The 20,275-nt window shown below is 36.9% G+C and overlaps 1 protein-coding gene across 1 annotated transcript in view; it reads left to right on the top strand.

Annotated features, from left to right (window-relative positions):
- PTPRK (protein tyrosine phosphatase receptor type K) overlaps positions 1 to 20,275 on the top strand; it is a 352,054-nt gene that overhangs the window by 159,770 nt on the left and 172,009 nt on the right. The window contains exons 4-5 of the mRNA XM_050972314.1: positions 11,469 to 11,550; positions 13,363 to 13,478. Of these exons, the coding sequence (XP_050828271.1) occupies positions 11,469 to 11,550; positions 13,363 to 13,478 (198 nt within the window). The remainder of the gene's footprint in view (positions 1 to 11,468; positions 11,551 to 13,362; positions 13,479 to 20,275) is intronic.

Raw genomic sequence — 20,275 nt, forward strand, 5'->3', positions numbered from 1 at the left:
GTAAGATGGAGCTGTAGTTGCAGGAAGCCTAGTTTTCATATGTGCAAATTGAGTGTATTCTGGGAAGGAGTGAGGGGAGCAAGGTGGCAAATGAGGAGAGAGTCAAGAGACAGAAAAGAAAGAAAGCTGTCAAGAGATGCCTGATAGAAGGGAACAGTTTGTTGAGGAAAGGAAAAATGAGGGGAAATGAAATTTGCATAAGGAGAATGTTACATGTTAATTTTCCCCTGAAATTATTTTTATTTCCTAAGAAGGGTGGTGGAAAGTCTGACACTGAACAAAACCACTGGAAGTTGGTTTAAGATCTCCATGTTTGTTTTGGTAGTGTTGTACAAGGGAAAGCAGAAAGGAATCTGGTAACTCTATGTGGAACAGTGGAACTTATAAAAATAGATGAAAATGTTGCTAATTAAAAATGGCATCATGAATCTCACAGTCTATCAGCAGTCTTTGGATAAACATAGTTAATATCTGCTGAGACACAATGACAGTGCCCTGCTCATTGTGTGTAATCAATACCTTGTCCAAATTAAAAGTGTGTGTTGGCAGATGCATGCACATTCATGCACACATCTCTATATCAATTACTAAATGCAGAAATATTTTAATATGCTATGAGTGGATGGCTTGTTCTCTAGTGTCTCTAGTATCTCATTTGGACATTATGTCTGTATAACCAGATGTTATATATACATATATATGTTAATATATACATGTTTATATAGTTGAACCTTGTGCTACATTTAGGATTGTGGTTTTATTTAAAAGATTTTTGAGAACTGATATCCAGAAGTAGTGTAAACAGATCAAGGCCTGCAGCTTTTAACACAGAGATGGATTTTGAATATTTTTTTTTAGCTCATCTTTAGAATTGTGAAAATAAATATTATTGCACATGTATTTAAAATTTGAGCATAAAGTAAATGTATATTCTATAGTGAACTTTGCTAATTTAAATCTACATGGATTTTCCACTAGGTAACAAAAGAGAATTTGTGACAGATACTGGCACTGCCTTCTCAGTATTTATTGTGGTGGAGCAATATACTCTTGCTTTTGCCTGGTATTTGTCTGTGGTTGTTAAAGCTGTGTTTTAATGTTGGGAATTTCTTGTGGCCTGTGGTGTTCTGCAAACCTTTGTGAACTGAACATGATGATAATTGGCTGTGACTGCAGAAGCCTCAATCTGGTGAGGAGAGAAATCATCATTCCAATCGCAAACCCTAATTTTCTCCCACTTAAGAATTGCCTTTGTCATCTTTTATAAAATGTCATGTAAAAGCACTGTGTTGAACATAATGCAGAGTGCTGTGATACAGATATCAGCTGGATCCACTGGTGGGATAATGTCCCTGCCCCCTCAGTGGAAAAAAGGGCAGTTTAAATATAGGTTATGACTTTCCTTTAATAGCCAGTGGCACAATCTTTAATAACTTACAATGGCTTACAATAATGAACAATGAACCTTGAGAGCAGAGATTCTAAAATGTGTTTGTCTTGGGCTTTAAATTTATCTTAACCTATCTGAAGGTTACTGGTAAGGATGTCCTTCTCTCTTATCTGCTCATTGTAGATAAAAATTGTAATTTTACGAGGTGAAAGGTTAGTACTCATCTATGCAGTCTTTTTCTGCCATTTAATAATCCATCTGTTAGAAAATTATTTTATAGGCATATTAAAAATATGTGTTTCAAATTAAAAGAAGCTATGGTAAGTTTGCTCTGCTCATTATAAAACCAAAGCTATTTCAAGAATAGTAATTGCTTAGTGTTTCACAGCTATTTTTCTGAACAATTAAAAAAACCCCAACAAGTTGGTGCATTATCCTGAAAAAGTTCAAAGAATGTGATTATGAATGATTCTTGGTTATTTCTCTCTTTCAGGAGACAATATTAATTTGGGAAGTATTTTTGCCTTCCTTTTTCTGTGGAGAAAAATAATACATTCAAGTGCAATACCAGAGACCAGAAACATTACTCATTTTGGTAGGCAAAATTACTGAAATATCTTATGTGCTGCACCTATAGAAGAAGCAAAGAAGTTCTGCTCAGTATTAATCTTCAGCACTTAAAAAATATAAAATGGATTTATTTTGAGAACAGAGAGACCCTTTTCTTCTGAATTTAGGATTCATCATTCCTTTGTTTGACTTTTCAGTTTAGCTTGTTTGTTGAAAAGCTAGTTTAAGTATCAGATGTCTTTGCAGATTGATAGTAGAAGGAAGGTGGAAAGGAAAACAACTAATAAGACCTTAGTGGATGTATTGAAGTTAAGGGTTTTAAGGGAGGGCAGAGGAAATTCTTTGCCCCAAGTCTCTGTCTGCTTAATTTTTATCTCTGTGTGATGTGCCTGACTTGACTTGTCAGTAACTTGTCTTCTCAGCTCTGATCCAGTTTCATTTGTTGAGCTCCTTAATAGTATGTAGCTCCTTCATACTTCTCCCTGCAAACTGAGAATATAAGCTGGATACCTTTAGCTTTCTACTCCAAAAAAATGGAAAAAATGACAATGATTCTGTATTTAATTCTTTTACTGTTAAAGAGATAATGCCTAAAAGCTCTAAAAATATCCCAGAAAAATGTACCTGGAGAATCCCTTCAGAGTTAATTTAACATATTGGTCATTTCCAGTGATGGGGAAATGTAGATCTGGTATCGTTCCTGACTGATGTTTATCTGCTTAACATCACAGACAGATTTCACAGCTATTACTTTTGCTGCTTCATCTTCCTTACTGCCTTTTTTACTACCTTTACTGCCCTGAAAAATAAATATTTCATTGTCACAATCTCAAATGCAAGTTTCTGCTCTAAGTAGGAAATTAGGGAATTAATCTGACTTGTCTGATTTTATTAAGCAAGGCATGTGATATTATGTATAAGCAAGTAGTAGTGACAGTTTAAATGGTTTCAATGTTCCTGGTCTAATGTTTTCAGAAGCAGGAAGATAATATTCAGACAGACTCACTGAAGTTACATCTTAGTATCTGGAGGCCTGGCATTTCTGGTGTGTTTAGAGACCTTTTCAAGGTCCTTCTCTTTGTAGCTCTCTATATAGTCTAAGTGACGGCAAAATCACCAAAACCTGGTCCCAAGTGTGTACACCCTAGATATGACATGTGCAAAGATGTCAGTTAATATATTTTGAAAGATTCAGTTAGTTTTTTTTTTTTTTTTTTTGGGGTTTGTGGGTGGTTTTGGTTTTGTGTTTAGCCTTTTTTTTTATTTTTAATTTTATAAAATAAATTTTAGAGTGAAAAGCTGTGGGTACCAATGTGTATCTGTGGAGATGGATTTTGTTTTTGTTTTTAAAGATGTATCAGTTTATGAAGACAGAGGCAAAACTTTTTTCTCTTCCTTCTTCAGGGTCTCAATTTCAATGTATCATGCTCTCGAGAACCACCTGGTTCTTCTGCTTTTTCATTGACAAACAAGAATTTTGTAGGCTTTGCTGTCACTTTACTAACTGTGAGGAATTAATTTCTTTCAGTTGTAGTAGGAATAAAGCATAAAGGAGTTGAATCAGTTATTAGGTGTGGCTTGGGGTTGTTCTTCTATTCTAACCCTATGTGGAAATTTTTCTGCTTACATTAAAGGTGCAGCCTGTCAAACAGATTTGTTCAAAGCTATTGTGGAGCAATAAATAATGGTTAACAAAGTTTAGCTTGCATTCCTTTGCTTCACTATGACAAAAGCCATTTTATACTTTATTTCTTTGCAGTAATGTGCTTCTGGAGAACTTGCTTGCGTTGCCTTTTCCATGCAATTGTTTTACCTGTAAATTAGGGCCCTATGATTATCCTTGATAAATATATGGATTTGCTGGGTCTGTAGCTACTGCTGATAAACTGTCATCACTAAAAAGACTGTAATGACTACCTTCTTAAACTTCTGGTCCATTAAAACAGAACACACAAAAGCTTTGAGATGCAAAAAGTAGAAAGAAAAAAGTATCAAAAAAGCATATAAGATAATTTATGGAGTCAGCTCCATAGTCCAGGGCAGCATGATCATTTAGGCTTGGATTCTCACATGGAAATATGGGAATTAATGTAGCAGATTTTGGCTTTGCATTATAAAAAATCTGTCTTGTTCAGATGTCAGCATTTGTCAGTGAAGTATCTGTGAGCTCACCCTACAAGTGCTGAGGGTAGAGCCAGGCTGTTGGAAGTACATTGTATTGTCCCTTGAATGTATCTCTGCTTCTCTGTGGCTAAAAATTATTGCTGGAGAAGCTTTTACAGCTCAAAACTTTGGTGATGGATGACAGTATATTTTTATTAGGTTATTGGGGGAAGGGGAAAGCAAACCTTTCCCGGTGACTATTTATTCAAATAGTGCTTCCATCATCCCACAAACAATTCATAGGCAGGAATCATCATAAAACAGGCAGGTGTTAGTTGGTAGCCAGCATTCTGGCAGAATACATCTAGTAAATATTAAAAGTTGTAAAATGCATACATGAAAAATTTCAATTAACACTTTCTACAGAAAAAAGGATTATATTCAATCCAACCCATAGTGAGTATCTGGAAGATACATGGTCAAAACAGAACTTAAGCCTTTCTGTTTAATGTAAGTGAAATAAAACTATTTTGTAGGACAACAGTTTCAGAAAATCAGAATGGTCCAAGTTGAAAGGCACCTCTGTGGGTTATCAAGAACTGCTCAAAATTTTTCCACATGATAAGAAATTCTCAAAGGTCATTGGAAGTCAAAAAAGGACCAACCTCTTCTCTAGGTTTGGAGAAGTGGCATTATGCCAGTCTTGTATTGCTGCCTTTTCAGGTAGCTACCCATGTTCCGAAAGACTGCTTCTGTGCTACCAGGAAGAGTTTCCTTGAGGTTTTAGTCAATGACAAAAATAAACAAAGCACTGAGTACTTCTTATGGATTCCTAATTTGTCTCTTACTGCTACTCTCCCAGTTTTAGCCTTTAAATGTCATGATTTACAGTGCTATCAATATTTAGTTGCCCATGGTTAAAAGTCATGCCTTTGTACATGGCATTACTGTTATTTTAAAATCTCAGTTATGTAAGAGTTTTCACCCTCAAACATATGTTTTATTTTTTTGATGATCTGGTGTTTATGGGCTACGTAAGGATGTTTTTTCCTCTACTTTTTCAGTCAGTCAAGAGCAGGGAGGTATTTTGCAAAACTGTAAGTATTCCTTCATGATAAACTGCTACTGCTCCAAAGCCAGAGTAGCTGTAAATCATCCATGTGTGGTGCTTCATCCAGACATTTTCTAGGAGGAATCTAGAAACATTTGGCATAAGCAACTTAAAAGAAGTAAGCAAAGATAAGTGCAGAGATGTGACTATTTTTTTTGTTTTCTTTCTTGTGTTCAGTGTGTTTCTAACACAGTGGTTTGTACGGTCACTGAGTCTTAATTGCTAGCTTTTCCTGCCATCAGGCAATTGTCACACAGGTCCTTCCAAAGGCTTATTATGCTTCATAATAATTATCAGTTTTGCTGGAACATGAATCTTGTTTCTGGAAGTAAAATATTGTTATTAACTCTCATCATGTTTGAATTGTTTAGCTCAACAAAACATAACCTACCATTCTTGCTTTCACATAAAGAGATGATTTTACACTTGTGGTGTGGCTTTGTTTTTTGTTTGTTTTTTTATTTTCTTTCCTCAGGGATTGAATAGGTAGCTAGGTCACTTACCAGTAATAAATTGTTTAAAAGATCACCCTTTAGGACCCTTTGAAGGCATGTTTTTTGTGTGTGATTCTTCACCAGAGAGCACGCACTGGGATGAATCTTGGAGTGAAGATTTCCCTATGTCAAGTGAAACTTGAATGTAACTTTAGGGATGAGAGGAGTTGTGAATGTCAGGGTTCTTGTAGGTGACTCTGAGATGGTCAAAGAATCTGAGATGACCAGCTCAGCTGGATACCAGTGAGAAGATAGCCTTAGCTTCTTTGGTTTCCAATGCTAGGAGGTGTGTTACTGAGGAAATAAGTAGTAATTGGGTGTGAGCTGGCCTGGCAGACTTGAGATTCCAAAGTTTTCACCCAAGTGTTTGCTTTGGTGTGCTAAAGTTCTCTTGGGTCCTGTCAGCTGCAAAGGCTGCCTCACAGCATTACTTGAGCAGTCAAGTGGAATTAATTATGTTTTCATGATTTCTAAATTAGTTCAGCAAAATTGTCTGTAACTTTCACAAGGGAAATGCTTTTTATTATGTCAACAAAATTTTTGTATGTTAGATAAAATTTCTTTAGCTGTCCCTTTCAGCTAGCTTCCATTAAGCATTTCTTTTGTAACATGACACTGTTTTCATGTTTATATTAATTTTTAGTTTCTTGGTAATTAAAACCTTTGATTCAGTGTTTCAAAATGCCTTTAACATTGTGAAAGCATTGAATAGGGCTAGAAACTTGTCAGTGAATAGGATTTATTACTGTTTTATATATAATTGGTCTTGTTCTGCATGGCATTTCATCTGCAGAGAATTATTTAACTGCAAAACAAATTTTCTTCTATGCGCTGTTTAACCTTTATCAATTCTATTGCAAGTACTAGGTATGAGTATATCTGGAATACCCTACTGTGCTGTTATAAAACTGAAAATTAATAAAAGAAAGAGGTGTGTATGAAGTAGAAAAAAAAACTTAAAAGTTTTCTTTTTATATTCTTATGAAAGACTGAAGTTTTATATCTGTTGAGGTTAATATAACACATCTGGTGAAGTTAGTTGATATAACTTCACTGCTTCTTTTGGTTTGAAGTTTGGTTGTTTTTTTCTGTTTGCTTGTTTTTGTGGGTTTTTTGTAGTTTGTTTTTCAGTGCTTTTGGGGTTTTTTTTGGTGTTGTACTCTGGTTTTACTGTGTTTTATCACAGATGTGTTAAATTCTTTCTGCACACAGCTCTCTAGTACACCTTTCCAGCAAGCCCTGGAATTCATCCATGTACAAGCTGGATTTCAGATAACCCAGATAGTAGAGGCCCTACTATGCCTGAACAAAAGTATAGGTTGTAGGTTGAATGCTTTATGGAAATTACAGTATCTAAATTTTCCCTTTTAAAAGCTTTTTTTAATTTTAATCTCCAATTCTTCTTCATCTCTCTTCAATTTTATGTATTAGAGCCTAGCAGGAAAAAACATAATGAAACACTACATTTCTGTTGTAACTAAACCTTTTAATGCTCACTTTTATCTAACTGAGATATTGCTTTCTATAGATGATGATGTGGCAGTACCGGTGTCAAAACTGGGAGATTGTACCTCCTTCATTACCATTAGTGGTCAGATCTAGTCAAGGGGAGAAAGAGCAAAGGTCTCCAAATTGTACTGAAAACACCATTCTTGCTGGTGGTGCATTGCTTACAAGAAAACAGCTTTTACAAAACCTAGAAAGAATTGTATTCCTAAGGATAGGCTTTGGGCCACAGAATTGTTTTCCCTCTTTCCTGACTACATTAATTGACTGGGTATGCTTTGAGAGTGCTTATTTTGATCAGTGCCTTAAATGAGCTAATTATGATGGTGGATAAACTTTTGGATCCTGACAAGAGTTAAAAATTCAGTGAAGCCAGTCCTTAAGAAGTACATTTTTTATATTCCTGCAAGTGCAGGCTTAGCCTTTGTGAGGATTACAGGATGTATTGTTAGGGCTGTGAAGTAATGTGGAGGTTTAAGTATTTCTTAAGCATTAAACTTAAATAACTAAATGTCTGTAGGAGTTTCTGCTGCAATAATTACTACTTTTTCCATTGCATTCAAACACTGTTGAGTATTTAAATTGGTAAAAATGTTTATTTCTGGAATAATATTAGATAAATAGTGATTGCCATCTTTGGGGATTTTAGGGCTGGGATATGAAAAGGTGTGTGTTGTTTTCCAGTGCCTAAACCAAAACAGCATTTATTATTTACTTATTTATTTATCTATTTATTTTTATTTTGTTCTTCTCATCATACACCTAATTTTCAGCTTTCAGCCCTTTACAGATTGACGAGTATATAGGTAAGAGCAATATGATTACCAGAATCTATTCTAGTTATATTTCCAAATATCCCTCTGCACAAACTTATAGTGAAGCCAAGCTGCCATTCTATGAGATACTTCCTTAGATGCAGAATTGTGTCATCATGTTCATATGGGACCAGAGTGGGTGCCAAAAAACAGTACAAACACAGAATTTGTAGGTAAAAGCTGCATTGGATTTGCAAGGACAGTATGTAATTATGAGACTCACCAACTGAGAGTGATTGAGAAATAAAATGACAGGCACATTTTAGTGTTGATAATGAGATATAAAAAAATGCACACTCCATAAAATCTAAATTTCACACACAGAGTGATGGACTCAGTTGAAGCTTGTCATTGCCACTCTGCAGCAAAATCATGGGGTTCATAAAAACTGCCTAGAGCCCAGTGATGGTCGAAAGAAGCAAATGAAGTGTTAAGAATGGTTAAATAAGTTCAGTATAAATTAGGTAATGGTGTTAAGCTGTTGAATAAATTATGACTCACCCATATTTTGATTACTGTGTGCCAACTCTGCTCTCGTTGTCTTCAAAGAATATGTTGTTGTTAGAAAGAGCTTTAGAGAGAAGGACGAGCGTAATCAAAGAAAAGGGAATGGTTTTTATATGAGATTGGCTGAACAATTTGGGACTCTTCAAATTTGAGACAAAATTACTTTTACATTTGGGATATATACTAGAGGTTACAAAGTTGTGAATAATATAAAAGGCTGGCTGGGATCAATTTGTCACTGATTTGGGTCATTAAATGAAGACTGGTATAAACCACACAAGTGGAACCATCTCTTAATGCTGTCAGTAATAAACCCATGGATTTTTCCAAATGGCACTGTGTAAACTAAAAGCTTGCATGATTTTAGGGAGAAAATGGTCCAGTATGTGGACAAGAAATCCATTAGGAATGGCTAAATATGTAGGAGTGTGTCCAGTTCAGGGAGTTCTGGCCCTGGATCTTAATTTGTGCTTCAATGTAGGTACTTCCTAAACAAGAATATACAAATTTATTTGGAGGAGTAATTACTATATGTGTATCATCTTGGAACTGTGTATAACATTCTGGGATCAAGTCTGATTCCCTTGAGTAGCATTTGAATTACCTGAAATATTCAGCACTTCCCATTCTCATTCATTGTGTCAGTTCTAGTACAAATGAGACAGGATGGTCGTCTCCATAACTGTGCTCCGTGCCAGCCCAATTCATCCCCTGGAAGCAGTTTCTCTCTCTTCTCCATTGAAGAAAGTGAGCATCTCTCAGAAGTGCACTATATGGGCATGCAATTAAATTGCAATAAGTGGAAGGACATTTATGGTTGCACAGACAACTTATGTTTTCTGGAGAGAGTGATAATCTGAATTATTTTTCAGCTGAAACAGAAGAGTCAAAGCCATTCTTTCTAGGACTGTAAACTGAATAGCAGTGCAGATAAAGTGCAGGATTCACTCCCAAAGACTTGTGTCTTATTTGGATAAGCCCCCTCTGGTGAAAGCAATGGCTCAGCAGTCTGTTTTTTCTCAAAAAGTTTGTGTATTTGAGAAAAAGAACTACCTCAGATTCTTGCCTGACTTGTCAGCATTTTGGACTGCTCTTTTCACCTATGTATGCAATTGCCTTTTTCCATTTCCCATTTTAAATGTGAACAGATGTTATCAAATTAAAGCCTGATAATAATTTTTTTAACTGAGCAGCACTTTTTTGCTTTATTTCATCTATAGTTCTGAATGTTTCATAGTTGTATTTGTCCCAATTATGAATATAAAAAATGATAATACATATATTAAATCTCAGCTCTCTATCTTTTTAATCACTGTATTTTTCTTTTTCTTACTTTGTAAACCTCATCCCTTATAACTTTTCATAAATTTCTTGTCTTTCCATGTTTCTCCATGTTTTCTGGGATTTTTTTTTGTTATTTTTCTTCTTCTCATGGTTCTCCATGTCTTTTATCTTTCTATTTTCTGTGGATTTCTCCTTTTCTGATAACTTCCTATTCCTGCTGGATGGAGATTACTAAAATTCATCTAGCAGAGGGAAAAATAAATGAAGCAAATGAATTCCCAGCAGTATCCCAAGAAATGTAACTTTCTGTCCTCTGACCCCCAGCATAAGCAGGTATCAACACACAGGAGAAGGACACACCTACATAGCCTGAACTTTCCTAAGAATTGGATCTAAGTTATTTCCAAGTGAATTCATAACAACCCAGTTAGAATGAGGTGCAAATTTAGTTCAGTTCTTAACATTGATGCTCAAATTTCTTAACTAGGCTTTGAGAAGCAACATGCTTTCAGAGTTTGTGTATGTTATAGAACTGTATTGTGCTGTAAAGAAACCAGTCTGCCAGAAGGACTTTATATACAGTGTTTGTTTCTTACTGAGTTGACTTCCATACCATGCAGCCATTTAAGTAAAAAAGAGATGATGATCCAAATTATTAAAGAATTAAAGATATTTCTATTGATGTTCACTGGGAACAAGTACCAGCTCTCTGAAAATGCCTGAAGAGTGGGTAGACATTGTCTAACAGTGCTTTGGTCAGAAATGTCAGTGGACAAGGCACACAATGAAAGTAGGACTCCCAAACACTAAATTAATTTCCATCACGCTGTTGTTGGCCAAGGCAGGAGCAAGAGGCAGAGAATGAAGTGGTTCTTGTAAGTAAATTCCATTTGGGTGCAAATAAAATCAGAAGGAAAAAAAAAAAAAAGAAATTGGCTAGAAGTGCAGTCTTAGCAAGAATGTCTGGAGAAGCTGGAAGTAGGATTATAGTCCAGTGCTATCAAAATATGCATTCCCCACAGGCAACCTCTTTCTGCAGTCAAAGCACAATTTCAGGAACTCTGAACGGCCACCAAGCAATTCTTTGTTATTAACTGCCCCTTTGGGGTGGGACAAGATGCTGGATGTGAAGACAGGGTCTTCATTTTCTTCATATGTAGGAATTTCCTCACTGCCTTGCAAGAAGGAAGAATGAAGTTAATGACTACTGCATAAATCTCATGCCACAGCTGTTCATTTTGTTACCACTGGGGAGTGCCTCACTATTTCTGTGTTTTCCTGTGCAACTGTGCTGCAGAAGGTTACAGGAGACTATATTGTGATCCTAGGAAGAAAACAAATTTTCTTAAAATTGGTTGATCGCTTATGTGCTGTGATGCCTAACCTATCTGAAAGCAATGGCATTTTTTTCAGAATTGAATCATGTTTGCACATTTAGCTGAGATAAAGCAGTGTGCAGTTAAACATGTTTTTTTCTGGTGTGCTATGAGCAGCAATCCAAAGCAAGCCATGTATATGAATGGTATGGAACTGCACCACACTGAGTAATAAATATTCCATTCAGTTGTCAAACCTTGTAGGAACTTCAACTAAATGAAAAAGGCAATGTGTCTTATATCTACACGCTTGCCACCGGGGGAATTCTGTAGAAATGAGTGTTGTAAACATTTTTTCTTTCATTTTGACAGGTAATATTTGAAGCTGAAGTCTCAGATGGAAGAAATGGCTACATTGCCATTGATGACATCCAGGTCCTGAGTTACCCTTGTGGTAAGTAATGATTAAGAGCTGCATCTTTCTCTGTCTTTTCGGGACATGTATGATATTGCTGTGGATTGCTCAGTTTTCATCACTTGATCACTGATATTCTTTCTTCTTTCAACAGTATTTTTGTTGCAGCTTCCAGGGAGAAATGTGATTGCAATAGTGATTTACCTGGGTGAAATCTTTTTCTGCCAGAAGTAAATTATACAGGGATTTAAAAAAAAGGCCATTCTTCAAAGACTTTTCACTTATACACAGTTGGTGTGTATAATCAAAATGGGTTTTAATGTTAATGTATTTACTCACTGATTAAAGAGAACTGAATTGGCAGATGCTTGTAGGAGGTTCATCAGATTTTATACCCCTTTTCTTTTTTCTCTTTTTTTCTTCTTTTTCCTAACCAGACAAAATAGATTTAAAAAAAGAGAAAAAAGGCTTCTGGCTGTTGAACTACTGAGAGATTGCATTTTGTTTATTTTTTTGTGGACAGGCTTCAGGCATTTATGTTTGCCTTTCCCTCCTAATCCTGGGGAATAATTGCATTCATGCAAACACAAGTTATGACAATGAGAATATTCTACTAATAAATGGTTGTGAGGAAGAAATTGTTACTGTGCATTTCTGGCACTTGTTATCAAAATTTTTTTGCAATTTCTTTCTGTTTAACTCTTCTCATCTTTCCCTAGACATACCCTCTCTAAAATATGATTTCATTCTAAGTACCACATGGCTGTAATTTAATTGCTTTCTGAAATGGCCAGGACATAACAATATCCTGCTCCCACTTTGCAAAATGATGCCAAATAATAAAGTTCCAATGGCAACCTCACATCATGTTTTCTTCTACTCCAAACCTTTTAAAATCATAGCTCTCAGGAGCTACCAAGCTTACAGGGTATTTGAGTGAGTTACCTTTTTTAATATTTCAGCCACCCCAGCTATCTGATGCCTGTACTCAGCAAAGCTCTGCTTGGATTCAATATCTGGCTTTCATATGTATTTTCTTCCTCTTCTTTGTGTTTTGTTTTGAAATGCCAAAACAAAAGGCACTCGGGTACAGTCATCCCAGCACATTATCAGCATGTTACGGAATTCAGACAAGCTCTTTTTGTTACTGATGTGTAAACCCTGTTTGTTCCAATTTAATGTTTTTTCCCGTGCGTCATGTTTTCTTAGTAAGCACAAAGAAAGAACAGTTCAGCTTCTGTTTTCTTTAGCTGCTCTTGAGAAAAGGGTGGGTGAGCTGTGTAATGTGCCCATTCCTCAAATGTTTCTGTTGGCTTTTGTAGGTCTAGTAAATCCTTCAGGTGGCTGTGCCACTGAGATTTCCTACAGCCTTTCTCAGTATGGGAAATAGATTTGTCAGCTCCTGAAATACTATGTTCAATGCCACAAATGATTTCATTTTCCAAAACAAGAGCTCTGAGTTGCCTTGCAAACAACATGAGCAGTATCTATTTGCTTGATCAGTATGCTGCTAATTGGGTTTTTCTCAGTATGATGAATTTCATACAGTCAAAAGTCTTTGGGATAATTCTTGTCAAGTGCTGCTGATATTTTGGCATCTGATCTCCTTCTTTTGGCTTCTATTTTAAAAAGATTTTATTATAACAGATGTATAAAATAAGTTAGTAGAATCACTAGGGGAGAAGGGGAAAGACTGAAAGCACTCCTCAAACACAGATGAGACAAATTATATTCTCTCTTATGTTTCTTTTTTAGCCAAAACCTGGAGGTTGAGGGAGATAATAATGTTTCTGGCGCCTTTATTTTTTTATAATGACTTTTATTTGTAATTTTTGTTTTCCCCCTCTACAGATAAATCTCCACATTTTTTGAGACTGGGGGATGTAGAGGTCAATGCAGGCCAGAATGCTACATTTCAGTGCATTGCTACAGGGAGAGATGCAGTGAATAACAAGTTATGGCTCCAGGTAAGGCTAACTCATGCAAGTCTGTTTGGCTAGAGGACAGGCTTCTTTCTGGAGATGAAATGTTTAAAATTCAAAACCTTTTATTTTTCTGCATGTAATATATGTAGTTTAAATGGAATTTTATGTCTGTTCAATGGAGAAACTTGTAATCAGTTTTGCAACATTATAAAGCTTTGATTAAAAATATGAGCTGGTGTGGGTGCTGGGATAAGGTTGGCCCTTAAAGGCATTGTGTGCTTTCTCTCATTGTAAATCAACTCCTCTGTTTAAAAATGTATTATTATTAAATGCAGATAATTGGCATTTAGGATCTAGTGATGCACAGATGTTACACAGCTGTCTTGAATTTTGAGGGCTTTTTAATCACATAAATTACCTGTCCAAGCAGGTGGCTGGAGGGTTGTGGCTGTACTTCTGTGTGCGTATCAGTTTCACTCAGTAGCATATTAATTGGAAGAGCCTAAAAGGACTGGTGCACATCCTTTTTCTCTGTCTCCTCAATAGCAGAAACGTTAAATTTAACCCATTTTACCCATACAATTGTGAATAGTATGTATGTCAGAATTTAAGAGATGACTCTAACCACAATATAACACTTCTTACTATGAAAGAAGAAAAAAAAGAAATGAACACCACCATCCTTCAAAGTACCCAGTCTCCTCTGTATTATGGCAATAGGGTACTTACACTTAAGACCTCTGGTTGAGTAAAATGATGGCATTTCCAATTGCTCTTAAAAAAATTGAATTTTACCACTTAAAAGGGATTAAAAAATCAGTGAAGTAGTACATGTACAACTTCTGTGCATTCTTTAGTTTAAATGTAAATCTTAAGCACCAACATCCCTCTAGAACGGTTTCTAAATAAACTTTGTTTTCCTATAATGTGTATTTCTGTTTATTTTCAGAATTAAAATCTATGTATTTTTTGGGAAACGTACTTTTAAATGATCTATAATCAGAACTTTAAAATATGTATTTTTGATCAAATGTATTTTGAAGTGAATTACAATTAGTTATTTCAGCTTGATTTCTGTTTTAATAGTGGAGCTGATGAACCTTGGCTAGCTGTTGCATATAGGCATGTGATAAGCTTAAAATTTTAAAGAGATTTTTTAAAAAGATGATTAAAAATCTGATATGCAAATGATATTAGACAAATATGCTGCAACATTAAAAAGGAACACAAGCAGTAACTGCTTTGCATTTAGTGAAAAGGTATCACAGCGGTAGGAATTATTTGTTCTCCATGTCTTTGAGCAGTAATTTGTTTAAATTGAGTAAACATGTTATGCACTCATTCAGAAAAAGCAGCTTGATTTCAGAGACTTGCCAAATAGAGCACACAAAGCACAAAAAATGAAACTGGCCTGGGTTTTGCCATATCCAAGGCAAGACAATAGCACGAGGAGCATTCCAGCAAACCTGTGAAGCGCCACTTGCAGTTGATTGTGGGTCAGAAAGACCCAGTAGAGACAGCCAGCTGGAAATCTTCCCTTTCAGTCACTCCTTGGAGGCAGATAACTCTGACAGATTATCCTTTCTAACTTTCACTCCCTGGAGAAGCCCAACTAGCAGCCAGATCAACTCAGAAAACATATGTTTTGTCCCTCCATATGCTTCATGGGTAGTTTATTTTTGTGTGTGTGTACATGGATCACAGATATGATAATTTCTCAAAGCATGATAGATGAAGTACTTTAGAGGTTATAACTCTGCTCGCCTGGGCTTGTGAAGTGCCCTGATACTCTTGAAGATACCTTGATACTTGAGCTTCTGTTCTCTTGCTTTTTCTCCTGTAAACAGTCATGAACTTTCACCAGTTTAAGGGTGACTTTTTTTCACTCATCATTCCACCTTGCAGTCCTACTTTCCCAATATGTGTGAATTGGCAACCTTCCCTATATGGATAATTTTCTTTAGATTGCACTCAAAGTTGCTGCTGTTGTACACAGCTAATAGTGAATTTACTCCCTATCCTTAACAACTGGCATGGATATGTTTGGGCCTCATGAAACACTGGAGTGTAATTTGGAAAAGGTTTGCTTTAACCTTTGACCAAACTCAAGATTCATAAAGCCCGAATAGCCTGAAAGGAAGAGCTGGCAGATCAAATCAAATGCCTAAGTAATTGTTTTTGAGAGCCTTGAGCTGAAGCATTCCAAGAATGTATTTTTCTCATAACAAGAAAGGCCATTATAAAAAAAAAGGCAAAGTGCAAAAATGACAACTAAGTGGATGATGGTGGGGAAGAAGACACTTGCCAAGCACATAGGTTTAGAGAAAATAGCTTTTGGTTATATCCTTATTGAAAAAGAAAAACTATTTCCTTGAGGAGGAAGAAAGAAAAGGAAAAAACAGCAAAGAATTTGCTATTAAAACACATTCTTTCATAAGGAAAAGTTTGAGGAGCAATCTGGGACAGCAGGCTTTTTGCATCTGAGGAGATCTAAGATTTCACATGCTTGCATTGAAGTAGTAAATATGTGCGGGCAGAGATTTTGTTGAAGACTCTACCAGTGTTCTCTGGCTCTTGCAGTCTTCTGTTTGGAGGAGAATTAAAGTAAATTCAGCAGCACATAGAAAAAAATAGCAGCCACCCTGCTCTGTGTTCAAAGTCCTGCAGTCCCATGGCTGCTTGGGCAGGGCTTGGTCTGAGCTGCTCTGGGATCAGCTTCACCCTCTTGATCCCTCTCTGCACTGATCTGGAGCTTTTGCAGCTCTCCAGTAAGTCAGTTCAGGAAAGTGATCTAACTGAAAAGGGTTTTGACTCCAGTTGGATTTTTGTTGTTGGGGGAAAGGGGGGTTGTGGATTTTTTTGTTATGGTTTTGTTGATTTGTTCATGTTTTTTCTGGTTTTGTGGTTTTGGTTTTGTTTTATTTTAATTTGTTTGCTTGGTATTTTGGTTTTTGTTTTTTGGTTTTTTTTGTGTGTGTGTCTTTTTCTCCAGTTTGATTCATGCCTAAATTACCCATATAAATAATGCCAGCGGGTGGAAAAGGATTGGGATGTTTGATTAGAAGCAGGAAGGAGGGAAAGAATGTAACCACATGATATAAAAGTGGAGATTATTGGTAGCGTGTCTCCTTGTGGACCTAAAATTTCAATTTTGTTTTAGTTATTGGGCCCTGATCATATACTAGATGTTCTATCTGCAGATTCATTCCCATGCTTATGTTTTTCCCAGTGTATATATAATTAAGTGCACATAGCTTTATGTGCCTAAAAATAAAAATGGACAAAAATAGGCACAGCATTTCAAAACACAGTTTCCTGTGTGTTTACTGCTCTAATGACAGTATTTTCATCAACACTATTTTCTGTAAGTGTATGTCTGTAAACATTTCAGACAAATAGGGATTGACACTGAATTGAACTTCTCCTGACTTTCATGGCTGCAGATTCTGCTCTTGTTTGTTTGGTTTTGGGTTGTATCTGGTCTCTTGTCCCCTTTGATATCCCTTTCCTGCCACCTCAGTGGGCCAATGTTTGGGACAGTCAAAGCTCTGTCATTGAAAGATAAGCAGTAAAGATAACAGAATTTTTCAAAAGTTGAGGCTGCATTAATACAGAATAAATATTTGCACAGATAAAGAGATTTAACTGGTTGAACAAGATGATCTGAAATACACCTTTGTGACAGTGTGAATAGTAGGTGTGGGAGCAGGACAGAAATGCAGCTCAGATTCTTTTGTTCTTCACCTTTTCAACTTGATCTGCTATCAAATCTTTTATGGTTATGTGCTGAAGGAGTCTCTTTATGACCTGCAATTATTAGCAAATTCTGAAAAGCTTTCAAAATCCTTAGTTTTTGTTTAAATGTTAAACAACATTTATATCGTTTCTGAACTACATTCAGTCATTCACAGTGCTTAGTATCTTTTTTACTTGTCATTCCCTTCAGAATGTAATGCTGTGGGGCTTTTTCTTTGTTCAGTATTTTCCAACTTCTCTTATAATTTCCACTGTAATATATCACACGCCAACAGCTGTAGTTTGGTCTTACTGCCCACACTGAAACAGATGAGTTGTGTGACAGGAGTTCCTAAAGCCAAGGTAGTAACCTAGGTTTTCCACCTGTTATGCTTTGGTATGCTCTGATTTCTAAGCTTTAGGAATTAGCGGAATTTCTTGCTGAAAAATGCTTTCCTGTAGGTGGTGACCATAAGTGTGTGTGTGGTCTTAAAGAAATTAATATGGTGTGTATAGATAGATATAATAATTAACTGGGTTTTGCCCACTTACTGCTGATTTTCTTTCTTTCTAAAGCCAATAAATTTTCTTTCTTTGAAAATATTCTTAAAGAATAAGGAATTTTTCTTTTATTAACATTTGATGCACCTTGCTACTTTGTGCACATTGATTTGCTAAATTACTGTAAGAAGGGTCCCTGTTTTATTCTATTTATTTCCCTGTGAAATGTCATGCATTCCACTGGAGTTATGTCAGTAAATAAGCTTGCAAACAAGTAGCTTCTGCATGGTAATCCTATGCTCAGAATGGATATGTGTTATGTATTAAATTTTTAGAATAGTGCATACAGAGCATTCTAAACTTGGAGATGCAAGAGTGGGATGGGGGCTCTGCTTATTTCATGTGACGATTTCTGTATGAAGAAAGCTTCATTTCTTTGCAAAGATAGTAGAGAAATAGAATTGACTGGGTAGATTAAATAACATTTGGGTACACCAAGACTCCAGAAAGCGGTGTATGTATTGTCCAGCATTTGTTTTGTCACTCTGATTGGGATATCAGAGCAATAGGGTTTTTTGCATAATCGGGCTGTGTTTAACAGCTTCCTGAGCTGGGAACCATTGTGGCTCCCAGAAGCCCAACACGATTTGCAGTGTCTTATCGATGTCCGGCTTCGCTGGACGCTCGTACAGCGCAGCGTATAGAGCTTTTTGCTGGAACATCTGTTTAACCATATGTCTTGGCACCTGGTTCAGATGGCGATAACTGCGGCACTAATGAGTCCATCCATCATTGCTGAGCTTTGCATTAACATAGCATTGGATTAGGGAAAGCGGCTTGTTCTGGCTTTGCAGTCAGATGTGCTTTGCCACGCTCTGCGGTGATACCATTTGCCTTGGTGAGTCTGAAATTCAAAGGCATACAGGCTGCATGCATTTAAAGGTTTAGTATGCGCCTTGTAATCCTGGGCAGATTTGCCATCTGAGCGGTGGCGAGCGGGCCAATCTGTCAGCAGTAGCTGTGGGTGCTGGCTAACCGCCCTCCGCGCGGGCTGCCAAGGCTGGCGCCGCAGCCCCGCGCTTGCCCGTGGAGAGACTCGTCAGCGTTAATACGGTCTGATGCAGCCTGTGTCTCTGCCAGAGGAAAGTGTCTTTCCTCGTGGAATAACAGATAATTAAAGCAATTGCCTGAGAGTAATAATTGAAAAAGTGAAATTAAACAGCATTATGGAAAATAAAATGCAAATTGCTGTAAAAACAATGGGGTCGGGCTGACCTCCCAGTGGTACCAACTGTTACTGGAAGATGAGCGAGCGTCTGTTCAGGCTCAAACAACTGGCTGCATCCCACTCCTTTTGTAGAGGAAACTGCCCCAATCCCCCAATGCCCTGTTCACCATCATCTTGGGCTTTGGTGCTGATTGCCACAGAATAGGATGTGATATTTAGCATTCATTTTTCTTGCTAGGTACTGCATATATGCGCTCTTTAACAAGTCTTTGGACCAGGCACATGCAGATGGTATCCTGTGATGATGCATTGTGCAAGACCAAAATAATATTCCAGGAATTTAAATTAGAAAGGCTGTATAAGAATTCGTGCCTCTGGCGCAAAGGGTTGAGGGACAAAACATTGATTATTTTGTTTTGCTTTCTGGAAGGGCTATTTCCCCTCAAAGGAGAAAAGTTATGCAACAGAAGTCCTTTCCTCCTGCTGTTCCCAGGTGAAGACATGGATTAATATTGAGCAGGAGGGCTGAGGTGTGGGCTGTGAGTCTTTGGGGCGAACCATTTAGCTAACCTAGCAGAGAATGCTGGGAGGCTTGCTTTGGGTCTCAGAAAAAATGCATTTCTCATAGGAGAGTCATGTCCAATTTAACTTTGTTTTACATTGTTTGCATGTTGCTTTCTATGAGTTTTCTAATGTAACAGTGCCTTTTGAGATACCATTGCATTTTGATACAGTTAATTAACTGGTTAAGATACCCTTTCTTTAGTTTGATGATAAAACATTTGCTGTACAGTGCACTTGCCTATTCACCATGTTCATTACACTGGAATAATGTTTTTTGTTGGTTTGCACAAATTTTATGATCCCTGAAAGCTAAAGAGACCTGAGTATACTCTGAATGTTAGAAAAGCTTTGTTATTTTGCTTTTTTATTCAGTGCTGCCTAGAGAGACTTCAGAGAAGATGCCTTGCCAGCATCCGCAGGGTTTCAGCCATGGAACTGTGATGGAGAGTTTTGATCCCCTTTTTGGTTTTGGTCAACTGTCAAGTTTGATGCTTTTTGGTTTTGAACTGAAATAAGTCAGTCAGGCCTGCTTGCCCTAAGGAGGAGTGGGAGGTATGGTGCTGTGTGGAGGCTGCAGGAAGAGAGAAGGCCTATGGCTCTGCTTTTGCTCTTCTCCCTGGGTGGCAGTGGGTGAGCCTCTGGGGAGAAAGAAGACTTTTTTGGATTATCAGCATCATCTGCCTAAAGCAAGTATTAATCTGCACAGCAAACTGGACTGTTTGTGCCAAACCTTCTTTCCTCAGCCAGTAAAATCCTGCTCAAGTCTACATCATCTTGCCTTTATCTTGATTACTGACAGTGGCTAAGCAGG

The sequence above is a fragment of the Serinus canaria genome, chromosome 3 (genome assembly GCF_022539315.1).
Source record: "Serinus canaria isolate serCan28SL12 chromosome 3, serCan2020, whole genome shotgun sequence".
NCBI classification, from domain to species: Eukaryota; Metazoa; Chordata; class Aves; order Passeriformes; family Fringillidae; genus Serinus; species Serinus canaria.